Below are 15,663 nucleotides of genomic sequence, written 5' to 3' on the forward strand. Positions count from 1 at the left end.
CCTTCCCCTATCCTCTACTCCCACCTCCCTTAGTAGGTTAAAGAATCTTTTTCAGAAAAAAATACACCTCTCATTTTCTTTCCTTGCCATAGCAGTCGGATGAACAAGATGCACATAGTAACCATCATGACCGTCATCTGAGTCAGGTAAAAACACGTGCAATATAAAAATGATATAAAATAGCTTTCTCAACAACAACAACATTTGAATCATAAAAAAATAAGGAAGACTAAGAGACATGAATAAAAACTAACAGAGTGTACTTGATGTTGAGAAGCATGTATAATCGAAGATCACAAAATTAAAGATCCTTATAACGAAAATTGAGGAGAATGAATTTACTTATTTTGTGGCCCCAGAACTTTCTCATTTTGCCAGTATAAATGTTATAGTATGAAAATGACTCACAAACATCACCTTTAAATACCAATAATAATAATAATATAATAATAATAATTAATAATAATTAGTTACATATTATATTTCAAATTTTTTTCAAATTTTACAAATTACATGTAGAAAGCTAGAAAATATATAAAATATATAAATATATATATATTATTTTTTTATAAAGTGTTTTCTCAAATTTTCTAATTCACTATATTTTATTTTGCTGTTGAAAGGTGGGAAAGACCCAGGTCAAACAGAAAGCTGCTGAGAGCTGGCCAGAGCAGCATAGCAAAGACCTTTTCTGCTCAGAAGGCCAAAGGCTAAGTATACACTGTCACGGAAGCCCTAAGCTTGTCGCTGTCCAGACCTCGGTGCTGAATATTAAAGGCTTTGCTCTCAGCTGTCCAGACGGAGTCCATCAAGGCAGTGTGAAGGTAGTCTCAAAGGTGGGCATAGGGACCTTCTCTTATTCTCCCTCTAAGGACAATCTGTATTCTACAAAGATACATGCAGTATATTATGTGAAAGTACTGGAACAACTTCAAGGCAGAGCCAAAATTGAAATCTTCAGTGAGGGAAAAATAGGAAGTTCTGGGTTAATGAAACTTGCCCCTCCCTTCTCTGAGTCAATATAAAAGTCTTTGGGGGCTCTGAAACTCCTCGTTGAAATTTTAAAACATGTTTCTATTTTAAAAACTCATGTTGCTAATCAATCAATCAATCAATCAATCAATCAATTTTCTCTTACTCTTTTTTAATGCAAACACGGTAATGATGGTGGCGCTGGGCTCCAAATGGTCTGTAATCGAATTTTACAAACTGCTTTTGTGTGGTTCAGAAGCAAGGGAGGAGGAACTGCAAGTGATTTAAAACACACTATAGAAACATTGTTTCAACACTGTATAGAGGAAGTGCTTATTTTCTTAGGTGATATGAAGCAATGCATCAGGATAGCTGTCCTCCTCTGCTCCCAGCCTCTGAAAGATCAAAGCAGGAGTCCTAGGTTGTCTCTGTTTTACAGCAAATGCTGATATTCAAGAGCCATTATAAGATTCCTCATCACCAGGCACATTCATAGGAGATATAAACTAACACAGAGGAAATAGACGGAAGGCGGGGGTGGGAGGAAGGGGGTGAGGGGTAAGTGTTGTGCTTCCTGCCTTGGGATCTTGGTGGTTATATTCAAATGAGGGTATTCTCTTTGAAGAATGGAAATGTTTCTCTTACGTTATTTATGAACAGATAGCAGGACTGATTGATCCCACCAGTTTTGTTTTTTGTTTTGTTTTTCTTTTTCTTAATCCTTCCCTGCCTATTTTAGACGCTTCTCCACCCCGCCGGGAATACCATCCAGTTCTCAGTCCAGGTAGATCTGACGTCAAGGGATGGCTTTCGTCGATTTGACGTGTAAACACTCATTTCTATTCTGCCTGGGAAGACTGGGGCTCCACTCAGCCGGGAGACTAAAGCACTTCAGTGAGCGCTCGCTCGCTTGTCGCCGCCCAGCCTCTCCCAGCAAGCCTCTAGTAGAGCAACCCGGAGAGGTTCTGAGCTGCAGGGTGGATAGGTGGAGTCTAGCTGGTGTGTCTCTGATCTTGCTTCTTTTCTCTCAGTCCTTCCTACTTGTGTGAGAGCAAGGTTTTGAGCCATGGAGCAAAGAGGTTGGACTCTGCAGTGTACTGCTTTCGCCTTCTTTTGCGTTTGGTGTGCACTGAACAGTGTAAAAGCGAAGAGGCAGTTTGTCAATGAATGGGCGGCGGAGATCCCTGGAGGGCCAGAAGCTGCCTCTGCCATCGCCGAAGAACTGGGCTATGACCTCTTGGGTCAGGTAAGAGTTTCCACTTTCCAGAAACTTTCTGGGGTTTGAGGACGCTGGTAGGGCTGAAGTGCAGGCTCCCAAGTGGGAGCCGCAGATTGCGCTACCCGGCGCTCAGTGTTGCAAGCAGCTAGGAGAATCCCCCTCTAACTCCCCACCCCTCCCCGCGCGCTTTTAGAGGGGAAATGCTTGCATTATTTATTGTTTGGGCTGGGCGCCGCTAAACAAGAGGAAGCTGCCCCAGCTCAGCCGAGTCTGTTCTCTCTGTTGTCGGCTCTAGACTTAAAATCTGCTTCCTCGAGGTTTGGAAAAAAAAAAAAAACTACGTTTGTTCAGGGAACTTGTGGTGCACACAGGCTCTCGCCTTTCTTGGGAAAGGAAGTGCGCTCGGTCCCCTTGGGACACAGGCGGCTTGTGTCCAGAGCCGGCGCTTTCCTTCTTTTCAATATGGCAGCACCAGCTACCAGTTCTGAAAACAGGGGCCAGGCAGGCTTGGAGATGCCTGTGTGTAAGGGCACGCCCAGCTGCTGGGACTAGTGACTCCGAGGTCAGGTGATGGTGGTGGTAGTTTAGAGTCTGTAGGGGAAACTGGAAGGAAGGGCTTTAGGTAAGGGAAAGAGTCCAGTGGGGGAGTTCATGGTTTTTGCTGTTAACTTGTAAAGTCCAAGCTTCCTAACTTTGCATGGCCAATGTCTTAGAAGCCCAGTTGCAGAAATGACTGTGAAGAAAGGATCTCTTTCCATCTTGTTCCTCGGCCAAATGCACAAACATTTCCTGGGGTTTTCGGGCTATGAGATAATCTAATATTTGTCCAAGTGTATGCTGAATTAACAGACAGGTGGAGGTGGGAAGGGACGCGCAGAAGCCTTAAGTGGGAGCCTGCTTGGCAGAGCAGTCCCAAAGGGGGACTCACAGAGAGTGTGATTTCTAACCTGAGCCTTTCTTTCCCTTGAAATGGAGTCAAATCCCTGACCATGGTCAGAGAAATTGTCTACAGTTAAGCAGGGGGAGGAGGGAGTAAAGAGTTGTAAAACATTTTGGCGCGTTTTCTATTCTGGAGGTGATGACTGAGACTCTGAAGTCACAGATGAGTAATCAGTGTAGGCGGTGTCTATTCCATACATCAAATCCACTAGGAAATACGCCTTCTCTAGCCAGAGGCTTCATTCTTTAACTTTGTGAGCTAAATGGTCTTGAAAGGCCCAGCATGAAACTCAATAAAATTCCCAGAACCTTTCTGAACAGTTCCAGGCTGTGCCTTAGGGACTGAAGACGTGCTATGGACAGTAAATTAAAAATAAATAATCGTACCTGAATGTAATTTATGTAAGAGATGTTGTAGTTGGTGGTATAATGCAGCATTTTTTTTTTGATATAAGGAGGAAAAGGTAGAAGGGAATCTGAGGTGGGGGGGGGGGCATGAAAGAAAGCTACTGAAAACATCTACTTATACAAGAATCGAGAAAAGTCTGAGGCTTCCAGAAGAAAATGGTGAGTGAGACTGGAGAAGGCACTGCAGGCATCGAAAGTAGCTTACAGGGGAAACAGACACAAAGCTGCTTCATATTGTTTGATTATTGTGTGCAACTCTTGAGCATTTGGGGACCAAAGAGAGAGAGTAGTTTATGGAATTATCTGGGTGGGTAATATAAGCACCATGGAAATTTGTATGTCCTGGGTGGGAGAAGTGCTATTTAGTCAACAGCTTGGTATTTGTGACTGGAAAAGAAAGAAAACATAAGACTTTCCTCCCCAACATGTCACATGTCAGCATCATACACACATCTCCACCTAGACCACTAAGTATGAAAATTATTTTTCAAAATAAATTAACTTCCCTCTAGTCATTTTTTTGTTAAAATAACAAAAGTTTCAAAATTAATTTGTAAAAGACTACTGGTGCTTTCCTAGCTTTGCTTACTTTCCATTTTAGGGAGCATCTCTAAAACCACACTAAGACAAATATCTTAACATTACAGCCTCGTGACAGAGCTAGGAAGAGGGGAGAGACAAGGAGCAGAGCTGGCTGGTGGTAGAAACAGAGCTCTGCAACCCTAACCTTGTCCCATAGCTTCCACCATGTAGTCCCGGTCCCATTTAAGGCTCTCAGCAGATTCTCTGCCCAAGGCTCTGTTTTGGAAGCAAGCCTCAGAATTTCTACTGAAAACAGATTTCTTTGGTGATGAGAACTAACAACTTAAAGAACATCCATTGCTTTTGAAACACTACAATCATTTATTCTTTAATTTAAAAAAATAGGCATTAACTGATTTAGTCAATTTACATTTTGTACTATTTTATGTAAAAAGCAATATTAAACAATAGTTCTAAATGAACCTGAGGGTAACCACCAAAGAACTTTGATAACCACCAAAGAAGTACACATATCCAGAGGTGAGGCCTCTGTTTTAAATACAGTACACTCCTGAAAACATTGAACTTATAAACAGAATCACCAATAATGGCTGATAACATATATCACAATTGACTCAAACACTTTTTACCTACAATATCTTGTTTTAACTGAATGTTAAATTTATTTAACTAATAAACTGGACCGGATTTTCATGTATTCCAGAAATAATTGTTTCCTGACGCGATATGTTTGTTTAAATAGTCACTGAGAAATATTTATTCCAAGAAAATACAAGGTACTTCCTTAAAATATATGAAACAGAAGCATCACTATTCTCAAGCATGAAGCAAAAGTGAGATATATACCAAGGGTCATCTCAAATCTTCTGTGCCTTTCTCATAAGAAAAAAGTTAATTTCAGTGGATTTAATGGAAAATACTTTTATTAATAAAAGACAACTAGCTGTGTTAGTGGATTTTTTAAAAGAGTCTCTCTATATATTTTGAAGAAAGTGGATTGTTTTTTGATTTTTTTTAAATAGATTGGATCACTTGAAAATCACTATTTATTCAAACACAAAAATCATCCTCGAAGGTCCCGAAGGAGTGCTCTTCATATCACTAAGAGGTTATCTGATGATGATCGTGTAAGTGTGCATTTGTTCTTAAATTCTCAGCCTATCCAACTGTTTCTATATGACTCCCAACAGAAGCATTTGATCCTTTTGTATTGTGACCACGATTACTGATCTATAATGATCTACATGATTATTATTATTGCTTATTATTTCCTTCTGTGGAATTGTGCTCATAATATGCTTGGATTGAATTATGCTAACAAATGTTAATTTTATATATATGCTGAGTTATGTGTGCTCTATATTTACATATCTAAAGTTGAGTTCTGAGTGCAGAAAATCACAAAGAGGCCTTGATGAAATGATTGACTGTAGTCACTCAACAGCCTTCTATATGTTATGTAGCAAATATGAAATATTCCTTCTTGAAATCCTTCAACTCAGAATATGTAAAGATTATTTTAATATTTATTCAATGATGCCTACGAGATGTGTAGGCCTCATTTTTAATAACACTTCCATGTACACTTCCAGTGTACCTTTTGCACTGATAAAAAAAAATATTAGTACTTACAAGCAAGCTTCTACTCCACTTCTTTATGAGGTAAGTGCTTCAAAACATGTTATGTTTGTCAGTATCAGCTCTTTTTCATCCTGGTTTGTATACCAAGTCATAATTATTTTGTAACAGCTAAAAATATCTAGGATAAATATAGATAAATAGGGTAAAAAAATTGAATACATATTTAATATACCTATTGACTTGAGAGCCTAATTTCGAGATTAGCAGTTATGCTGTTAGAAAAGAATGAATACATTAGTAGTGTTGGAATACTGTATGACAGACAATGTTGTCCTTTTTTTCTGACTATGGCATTCCTGAAGAAATGCCTTCTAGTTGGATGAATGTCTATGTACAAGACTAATTTTGGTTAGGACACCTAGAGAATAACAGTGAGAAATATAAAGCATTGTTTCAACTTTGGGAGGGTGAAGATGATACAGAAAGGAGATGGCGACATAACCGTTGAAAATATATGGGATATAGGAAGCCTAGGAACCACTCTCTGGTTTGGCTTGCTCCTTGAATTATTTTTCTTTAATAAGAAAACAAATTTTGTAGGGTTCAAAAGTAGTACAACCTACCACATTGATACTACTTTATCAGGACCGAGAACCACAATCCTACAGTTTATGCTGGCCTTATTGCTAGCTCTTTATGTCAACCTATGGCTAGATGTAGCGGACAAAACTGGAAACCAGCAACCTTAATCAAAAATTTCTTTTGTCTAGTGAGATATTCTCTTATGCCCCTAACCAAAGTAGATGGCTTCCTGTATGTGGGCTCTAAAACGCAGACTAGCCTCCAGTATTCTAACTGGAGTAAAATCCTTGGACAAGGCAGAAAGAATCCCTTCTCTGCCTAAATAGATTCCCAATGTTAATATATGAGGAATTCAAACTGAAATCCCTTCTCATTTTCATGGAAGAACCTGCACAGAGTAGAGTGTTCCAGCTATTCTCATGCAAAGTGTTTCATGCAAATGAACAGATGGTTTAATTCTCCTCTTCAATTATTTCAGTTAATTTTGGGGGGAATCCCAAGATACAACAAAAGGATAATAATTACTTACCAATAAAAATTTATTACAAATAAGTTATATAATCTTACAAAAATTTTACCTCAGAATAATTTTACTTTAGGAGATATGTTGGAATCCTAGAAGCTTGCATTGGACAAGATGGCATTTAGTACTTTTTGCAGATCCAAAGAATTATTTACAATGAAATACATGATACTTTGTTGTGGATAGTCCTGGACTATTATGCACATAATCAGAAGGCACTGACAATTTTCTCCATTCCATTTAGTCTGCTCGTCTAGAGATTAATATGTAATTCTGGTTAATGATATTAATCACAGTGTGGTTTGCTACAATTGGATGTTTATCTGATCAAATGGTAATGCCACTTTTTTATGCCATTTTAAAAACCTGCTCTTGATTTTCACTTGCTGCACTTTGAATGGAGGAAAATATTCTCCAAAATATTTTAAATATAAATATTTTAAATATACTCCATGAAATGCACCAAAAAGTCCATCTTTACAGGCTGATGAAATTCTCAACTTTAAGAGGTCCCTTCCCACAAAGATTTATATGTGTCTCCTAGCAGCCAGCTTCCAAATACTAAGTTAGACAACAGGAAATGAATTTTAAGTAGTGTGGTATTTTAAGGCAAAACGATTGAGTCTGAAAATACAGGCACTTTAAAATAAATTATAGTGACTAATTGCTGGCTCTCCAGTCCCTCCTGATATTTATAATTGGCTTCCAATATACTTTCTAATTAAAAATTCAAGACATTCCTAGTGGATATCTTTGGTCTTCAGCTGAAAATTCGTTTTCAGTTTTTATTTTTGGATTTGACTCATAGAAATTCTCATATTAAACATATCCTACCTCACAGTGGACTGTCACCACATACATAACAGAAAAATTTTGTTTGGAGCAGGAAAGAGTCATGTTCCCCAGCAAAATAAGAAAATAGTATTATCTCATAATGATAATAACTACAAGATAGTCCTGTATTCTCTCCAGGCCTCAAGTATAATAAGATTATGCCACAGATGTGGGCCAGGTAGTTTTTGCCAGATCTGCTTGCATAATGTATGAGGCAGAATTAATGACAGGTGTGCCTGGTCAGTAATGCTAATTTATCACCTCAGGTCTTCAATCAGTTTCTCACATTAAATACTCTTAGGCAGGAGGTAGAAACACAGGGGAGCCAAAGTTTCAAATTTCACACATAGCACCATTCTTGCATAACACTTGAAATTTTTACCTTTGAGTGTGGAGAGTGAAATGAAGCAGCAAGAGTGCTGTAACAACAGTCCCTGAGGTGCCCCCCTCCCCTGGCTTGTTGACTCATCTACGAAAATGGACAAATTTGTATTGTGGCCTGTTTTCTGATGACAGCAGTCTGCAGGTCTATTCCAATTGTAAGCACAGTGGGAATAATCGGAAGGTCTCACTGCTGCATTTACTGCTTCTCCTCTTGCTAAGAGTACACTTTTACTATAATGGAGGAAACACTTGTTTCCTCAGTGGGCAATCTTTTCTTCTCCCTAGGCTGGGAGTTTGAGCTACAGTCAGACAAAAACATCACTATGATAAGTGAGTTTTGGGGAGGAGAGTCTCAGAGATAGGGGGGAGATAGTTATATCTAGGTAGAAACATGACTAATTTTCTTATAAAAATATTTGTAGGTGATATGGGCTGAACAACAGTACGGAAAAGAGAGAAGTAAACGTTCAGTTCAAAGAGACTCAGCATTGAATCTCTTCAATGATCCAATGTGGAATCAGCAGTGGTACTTGGTAAGTACTAAAAGGACCATTTAGGAACTAGGCTCTTTATACTGCTACATCATCTTCATGGTGGTTCTGTCTATCTGTGTATCTGTATTAGAGTTTCTCGAGAACAGAATTTATAGAAAAAACTATCTATATATCATCTACATCTGTCTATATTTATCATATATAAAGGAGATTTATTAGAATGGCTTATGAGCTGTGTTCCAGCTATTCCAACAATGGCCTTCTACCAATAGAAAGTCCAAGAACCCAGTAGTTGTTCATTTCTTGAGTCTGGAAGTCTCAGCTGGTCTTCTGTATATACTGAAATCATTAATGCCAGGAAAGGACTAGACTTGCTAATGAAAGCAAAAGGCAAAGAAAGAGCTAGCTTTTTTCTTCCATGTCCTCCTTATAGATACCTGCCAAAGGTATGGCCCAGCTTAAAAGTGTATCTTTCTACCTCAAAAGATCTGGATTAGAAGTAGATCTTCTCACTTCAAATATTTAATTAAGAAGAAAATCTGTCACAGGTGTGCCCAACCACTTACATTTTAATTAATTCCAAATGTACTTTAGTTGACAACCAAGAACAGTCATCACAATGTCTAATATACAATTTGGCAGAAGGATATACTATCTAAAAAGCAGCGCTGATGGAAGTTTCTTTGACCTGAATCTTTTGTTTTGCTGAATGGCTGTCTAAAACAAATCCAACTGTTAATGCTCCTTGTCTGTGTGTCTTCTTAAGTATAGCTGGTGTAAGTGCAGAGGAATCATGTCCTAGCCAGAAAGAATTTTCAGACACATCACTCATATTAAGACCACTATGGTTGTAGAATGTACTCTAGAGAATTCTCTAGATCACTCATAGACAATAGTCAAAACAATGTGCAGTTCAAACCAACAGTTCTTGGACATAATTCAAATAAGAATCTTTAAATGAGGCAAAAGGAAGAAATGCTAGGAAACTTTACTTAAAAATACTTAGATTTGCAAATCATTGTTCCTTTAAGGTGTTTAGGACGCCTTGACTGATGTATGAACGTGCCTTCAACAAGTTCTCTGATGTTGTAATGTCAAGCCTCTATAGTAGACGCATAGACTACTATAGAAGGATTTGTTGCTGGAAATAGAGTAAAAGATAATTTTCACAGCCACAAACTAAGGTTTTTGTTTCTATATTAGATATGGAAGGCCATCAGTTCCTCGTGCCATTCTTTTAAATTAAGGAATACTTGCTGATCCCAGCAGAAGACATGTGTCCACTAACATATTTTGTATATTGACTAAAAAAATCTTAAGTTGCATTCTAAGTATTTATACTAAAGTATAACTAACTCATTTTGTTTTACAACTATCTTATATTACTAAGATAGATAGAACTACTAATTTTAACCATATCAGTGATGAAGAACCAAAGACATTGCCAAGTTTAATAATTTATTTAAATCTTGTGGCCAGTACTAGGAGGATCATAATTCATGACTTCAGGGGCCATATTCTTAACAACTATACACTATAATTACTGTTAAAACTTACATGGGAGCCTTCTTCTCTACCATAGGCCTATCAAATTGTTATGTATTTCCAAGTCTCCTGATGCAGCCTCACAATTGCCTAATGAATCTTCCTCACTACTACATATTATGGGCTTTTTATTATGGTTATATAAATACTGCTTGCTGACTCCATCACCATGAAACTGGTACTGATTTACTACTTGTCTCATATGCTTAGGAATGTGTTCATATCTGTGTTATACTGTTGTCCAGCTCTCCTGTATAGTCCCACAGACTATATCAGGAAAATCACCTGAAAAGGAGAAGAATTACATAAATTCCATTTATGTAGAAAAAGTTTATTAAATTTCAATTTCTAGTAAGACTATAGTCTTCTAGCCATCCCATGTGCTTATTTCTCTCTTAGGAAAATATTTTTTCAAGAAACATAAGTGGTGAGTCCTCAGTGTGCCAATGAAGACTTCAGGGAGAAAAAAGCATTACCATCAGATAAAGCTTTAGTACAAGGAAAGCTTGTGCTTGTTACTACAACTAGAAAAAAAGAAAATATGTAGTTAAGATAAAAGAATAATTCATGTCTCATGATTTTTCCTTAGGACAACTAAAAGACTAGCATAAAATGGGTTATTTGGCTTGTGCCCTCAACTTTGTGCTTCCACTTTACCCAATTCCTTCCTTGTTATTCAAGGAAGAAGAAAAATAGCCTTAAGCAAGAAAGATCATAATTTTTCCCAATGTCTTTTGTTTTTCTTCAATAGCAAGATACCAGAATGACTGCAGTTCTTCCCAAGCTGGACCTTCATGTAATACCTGTTTGGCAAAAGGGTATTACTGGCAAAGGAGTTGTTATTACTGTACTGGACGATGGCTTGGAGTGGAATCACACAGACATTTATACCAATTATGTGAGTCTGAGCTGTCCTGTATCCATATCTGCAGACATGCAGGGCTTTTCTTTTCTTGAAGAGAGATGAGCTGCCCTAGAGTCAGTCTCTGGGTCTACTATCAGTCTGTCTAAACTTGTTTTATATTAGAAGGCATAAGAAGAATCCAGTAAACTCAAATATTACACATGACAATGAAACTGTTAAAAATCCCTTCAGACCAAAAGTTGTACTATATTTAGAGCTGAAATCAGTCAGACCAAGCTTAATGTCTGCAACCATTTTATTGGTTACTTTCTCAAATTCTTTATGGCTCAGTATCCCTTCAGCCTAAAGTTACATAAATGTAATTCTCACTACACAAAATCAAGATGAGCAGCACAACAAAAATGCCAAGCCAAGAATGGAAGAGTTTACTAGAAGTGGGAAGATGAATAATTGTCAATGTAGTTCCTAATAGAACAAGGACTCCATAATGGATCTTTTGTCTTTATAGCAGGATGTTGAATGTTCCATCTATCAAATTATCCTTTCTATTTCTCTTGTTCTTTTTACCTATTCAAAGTTCCTAAGCTATAATTTAAAGCTAAACAGCAAAAAAAAGAGGACAATGGGGAAGAGATTGAAACAATAACCCAGAGTAGAAATGAAGAATTATTAAAATATAGAAGAATAGTAACAGTGGTGACAGAGTATCTACATTAGAGGTGCTTAAATGCAGCACTAAGACTGAAAAAGAAGATAGGCAAGAAAAGCTTTCTTGAATTTCAAGTAAGTTTTCAGTAATTAAATTTCATGGCTTCTTACTTTCTTAAGAAGGCTAAAGAAAAGCATTACAGAAGTTAACACACCCCACAGCCACCTCTTTGCATCTTTGGTATGAAAGGATGTATATCACACATCAATAATTAGCCCTGTGGCCTTAAAAGTCATTCAATGTCTCTGAGCCAATTTGTTTCTGAAAAATGAGACAGCTGAACTATGGAATGCTGACTTTTTCAGCTTTATGAGCATCTTTGAAATATGAGTCTGATACAGTCATTGAGTGTTGGGTGCCTTGCTCATCATTGCTGCTGGTTTGTGAATATAATCAATGCTCAGTTAGGCTAAACAATCTCAATTCCATTCTTTGGAGCTATCTTTCAGGAAGGGCCAGACTCTAATAGTGCTGCCATTTATGACACTATGCTGTTATTCTTTTGTTGTTTCTTTAGGATCCAGAGGCTAGCTATGATTTTAATGATAATGATCATGATCCATTTCCCCGATATGATCCCACAAATGAAAACAAGTGAGTAAAGTGCATTCTGGAGAAATAAAGTTATGTACAATGCTTTCATCTTGTTTTGGAGACTTATGCTATATATAAATTTGGTCTAATTTCTAATCTTGGTAAATGTAAACCACTCTCTATAACATATTTCATTGCTTCTAAAGCAGGAACAAAAACCTGTTTTCATATTCCTTTTAATTTATAGAAACATATTTACTTAAATTTCTTATTTTATAAGATTGTCCTTCTTATATTATAAACTTAGCTCCTCAAGTGTAACTGAGTATTTGTAGCTTTAGGAAGAATATTAGGTATGTAATAGATATAAATTTTATTCTTCTCTTTCCACTTTTTCATGAAAAAGGAACAAAAAGAAATATCCACAACTCAATCCAACGCCCAACAAGTCTCCACTGTGGTAGCAAATATGCTTTGTAATCTAGGTCATGGCTAGACACCAGACAAGAAGATAACAGCTGAGGCTTCTTCTCTGCATCTATCTCAATCTCTAAGGTGTTGAAGCAGTCATGAACCTTCATGGGGAAAAAAGAAGAGAGCTCTTGATTCTTAAGCTAACAGCTTGCACCTTAGAGTCTCACAGTATAAGCGAAGATAAGAACTAGCCAGTCATTCTAAAGCTAGAGGCCAAAGAATGCCAGAAACCAAAGACTTTCAATCTCCTTTCCTAACCCTAGAGAAGCTTTACTCTAGAGACTTAGTCTGAAAGTGGCCATGCCCATTTGAGCACTGCCTTTTATCTCAGACTGATATTTTTTACAAGCTTCAAGAAGACATTCACACTTTACACTTTCTCCACATAGAAGAGACTTTCATCAAAGGAGATGAAATAGGAGTCAAACAAAATTGGAGCTTGTTGCTGTGAGGATAGGAACAATGTTGAAAGAAAGTACACATGAAACATGAAGTGGTTCCCTTTCCTCTGGGGCCCATATGTCTTGGGTAGTAAGGCTAATTTAAAGTTATTTTTTTGACCTGCCTAAGGAACTGCCCTGTCTGCCTTCTTGTGACATGTATGGTACACTTCTTTCATGTAAAGGAGCCTCAACTCACATGATGTCCCTCTCTACCTCAATCTTACTTCCAATGAGAACTCTTGTTTGCCCCATCCTTATCTCAGAAACCTAGACTTTCTCCCCAACTCCACTCCACTCACTCCAACTAGCTCTACACATTCTCATTAATTATATTCGGATACCTGGTCCCTTCTCTAGGCAAGCTACAAACAAGGACCACCTCTCAGGGGCACTTGACTCAGACTAGCAGTCACACTTACCCTTGACTTGACTATGACCCACAAGTCTACCATTCCAACATCTTTTCAGGTAAAGACCTAAGACATGCAGTGCCTACCTCAGCACCTATTACCTGAGGGTATGGCCTGAGACATTGTTCAGTCCCCTGAAGGTTGACTGTGAGGATCCTATAAATCTACAAAAGGTCTTTTTCTGGCCTGCTGATCCAGGACTACCCTTCTAGAAAGCTAACACAGAGCACAAAGAAAGAGCACAAGTGGGTCATATAGACTTGGCTTTCACTTTCAGGTGTCTGTTTCTTCCTTGAAGAAAAGGGAAGGCAGTGTAAGGTTTACATACGATTCTTTAGTAACATTTATCTGGCTTTGAGTAATGTCATTAACCACAAAGACACTTTGAAAACAGCATTCCAGTAACAATAAAATCGAAATGCTACTGGAGCCTCCTTGGGAGAAGTGCAGACATCTTGGAAATGACAGCAGGACTCACAGATAAGCTTTCATATATATTTCTCAATCAAGACAGATAGAAACAAAAGAAATACCAGTTCATTTGGAGCACTTCCATATGGGGTGACCCAGTTGGCAGTTGTATCTTTGCCAGTTACTGGAATAGACTAAGGGTAACCTTAGGGAAATCTCAATGCCTCTCCTTTTTTTCTATTTGCCACCTAAAACTGGCAAGAAGCTGCTTGCTGTCTATATTTCTGAAAGTTCTCGTGAAAGTGAGTAGTAGGTCCTTGAGAATAGGTATTACTTTATTAAAATGGTATGAAACAACATTCATTGTACCCCTAATTAAGACTAAGAGTAATTGGCTTGTAACCAAATGGTGAGTCTGGGGAGACTTAGTGAGAGAAGGCAGTGCACATCCACCTTATGTAGACTGTAGAGTTTGGCTATAGGATAACTATAGTTATCCTGAGTAACAACTTGTATAATGACACCCTGCCATTTCTCTGGTTTTGAGGACTCAGACCTTATATGAACCATATTTGCATTACTGTAACAAATAAAATGAACTCAACTTAGAAAGAGAAAATGTTTCCCTTAGATCACAGTCTCAAAGAATTCCACTGTCAGTTTTCTCTGCTGTTTGGATTTATGGTGGATGATGGTTCCACTGTGGTGGAACAAACTGCTCACCTATCAGTAGCAGGAAGCAGAGAGGAAAAGATCAATATCTCACAATCAACTTTTTAGTATATATCCTTAGTTACAGAAAATCTACCTTTTAAATGTTTAATCTCTTCCAATAGGAACTTTGGGAAACATTCCATATCCAAAATGATCTTCTTTGTTGTTCAAAGAGGTAGTTATGTTACCCTCATAGTGAGTTACAAAGACCCATGTAATAGTGTTGTTTATGTTCATTCTGAAAACCCTGGGTTTCCAGAGCCTTGGCCATCATGGGCCAATATATATATATATATAGTGTGTGTGTGTTTGTGTGTGTGTTTATGTATGTGTGTGTTTAGATCTTAGCATGTTTTGAAAAGGAATATTTTATAAAACTGTATTATTATGGAGAATGGATATTACACAAATATGTATATATTTGTGGACATTAATACAAAGAAATGTATCAATGTAAATAAGTGTTTACTGACATGAGTTTGATGATAAGGTCAATGATAGTGGTGTTGACAATGATGGCCTGGCCGTCAAGGTTTCTCACATAGCAACTGCGATGGACTGCATTTCATTAAGAAATCAGCATGACAAGAAGGGTATTAATTGATAGGAACAGAAGGAGAAACACATTTGGATTTTCATAGCCAATTCAGAATCTGTATCCGAAAATGAAACAATGAGAATATTTCTCAGAACACTCTTGACTAACAACCAGAAAGATAATATCCCAATTGTTTATTAAAAGCTACAATAAAAAGAAATACCTTCTAGCACATTGTCAGTCATAACATCCCTTAAGTTTAGAAAATGAATAGCCCCATTCTGTTCAGCAATTGGAGACTTCTTAGATCCCAATTCTATCAATATTATCTCTCTAAATTATTCTTATCCCTGCTCTTCATCATCACTACATAAGGAACCACATAGAGGCACAAAAGGGCATCCCTCTGCCCATCAAAAGAGGAATCACCAAATAATAAATCTTAAAATTGCAGCAACACTTACTATTAAGTTAGCATGAATCTGTATTCAGTATTTCAATAATTACAGATTATTTTTCTTGTCAAATAATTAGTGTGACA

At 37.5% G+C, this 15,663-nt stretch overlaps 1 protein-coding gene across 1 annotated transcript in view; it reads left to right on the forward strand.

Annotated features, from left to right (window-relative positions):
* The first annotated feature begins 1,809 nt into the window (after window positions 1-1,809).
* Pcsk1 (proprotein convertase subtilisin/kexin type 1) overlaps window positions 1,810-15,663 on the forward strand; it is a 43,364-nt gene continuing 29,510 nt past the window's right edge. Inside the window, exons 1-5 of the mRNA XM_028785986.1 lie at window positions 1,810-2,218; window positions 5,104-5,208; window positions 8,408-8,518; window positions 10,776-10,922; window positions 12,116-12,192. Coding sequence (XP_028641819.1) covers window positions 2,039-2,218; window positions 5,104-5,208; window positions 8,408-8,518; window positions 10,776-10,922; window positions 12,116-12,192 — 620 coding nt within the window. The 5' untranslated portion in view covers window positions 1,810-2,038. The remainder of the gene's footprint in view (window positions 2,219-5,103; window positions 5,209-8,407; window positions 8,519-10,775; window positions 10,923-12,115; window positions 12,193-15,663) is intronic.

Source organism: Grammomys surdaster, unplaced genomic scaffold (assembly GCF_004785775.1).
Source record: "Grammomys surdaster isolate TR1022 unplaced genomic scaffold, NIH_TR_1.0 125372, whole genome shotgun sequence".
NCBI classification, from domain to species: Eukaryota; Metazoa; Chordata; class Mammalia; order Rodentia; family Muridae; genus Grammomys; species Grammomys surdaster.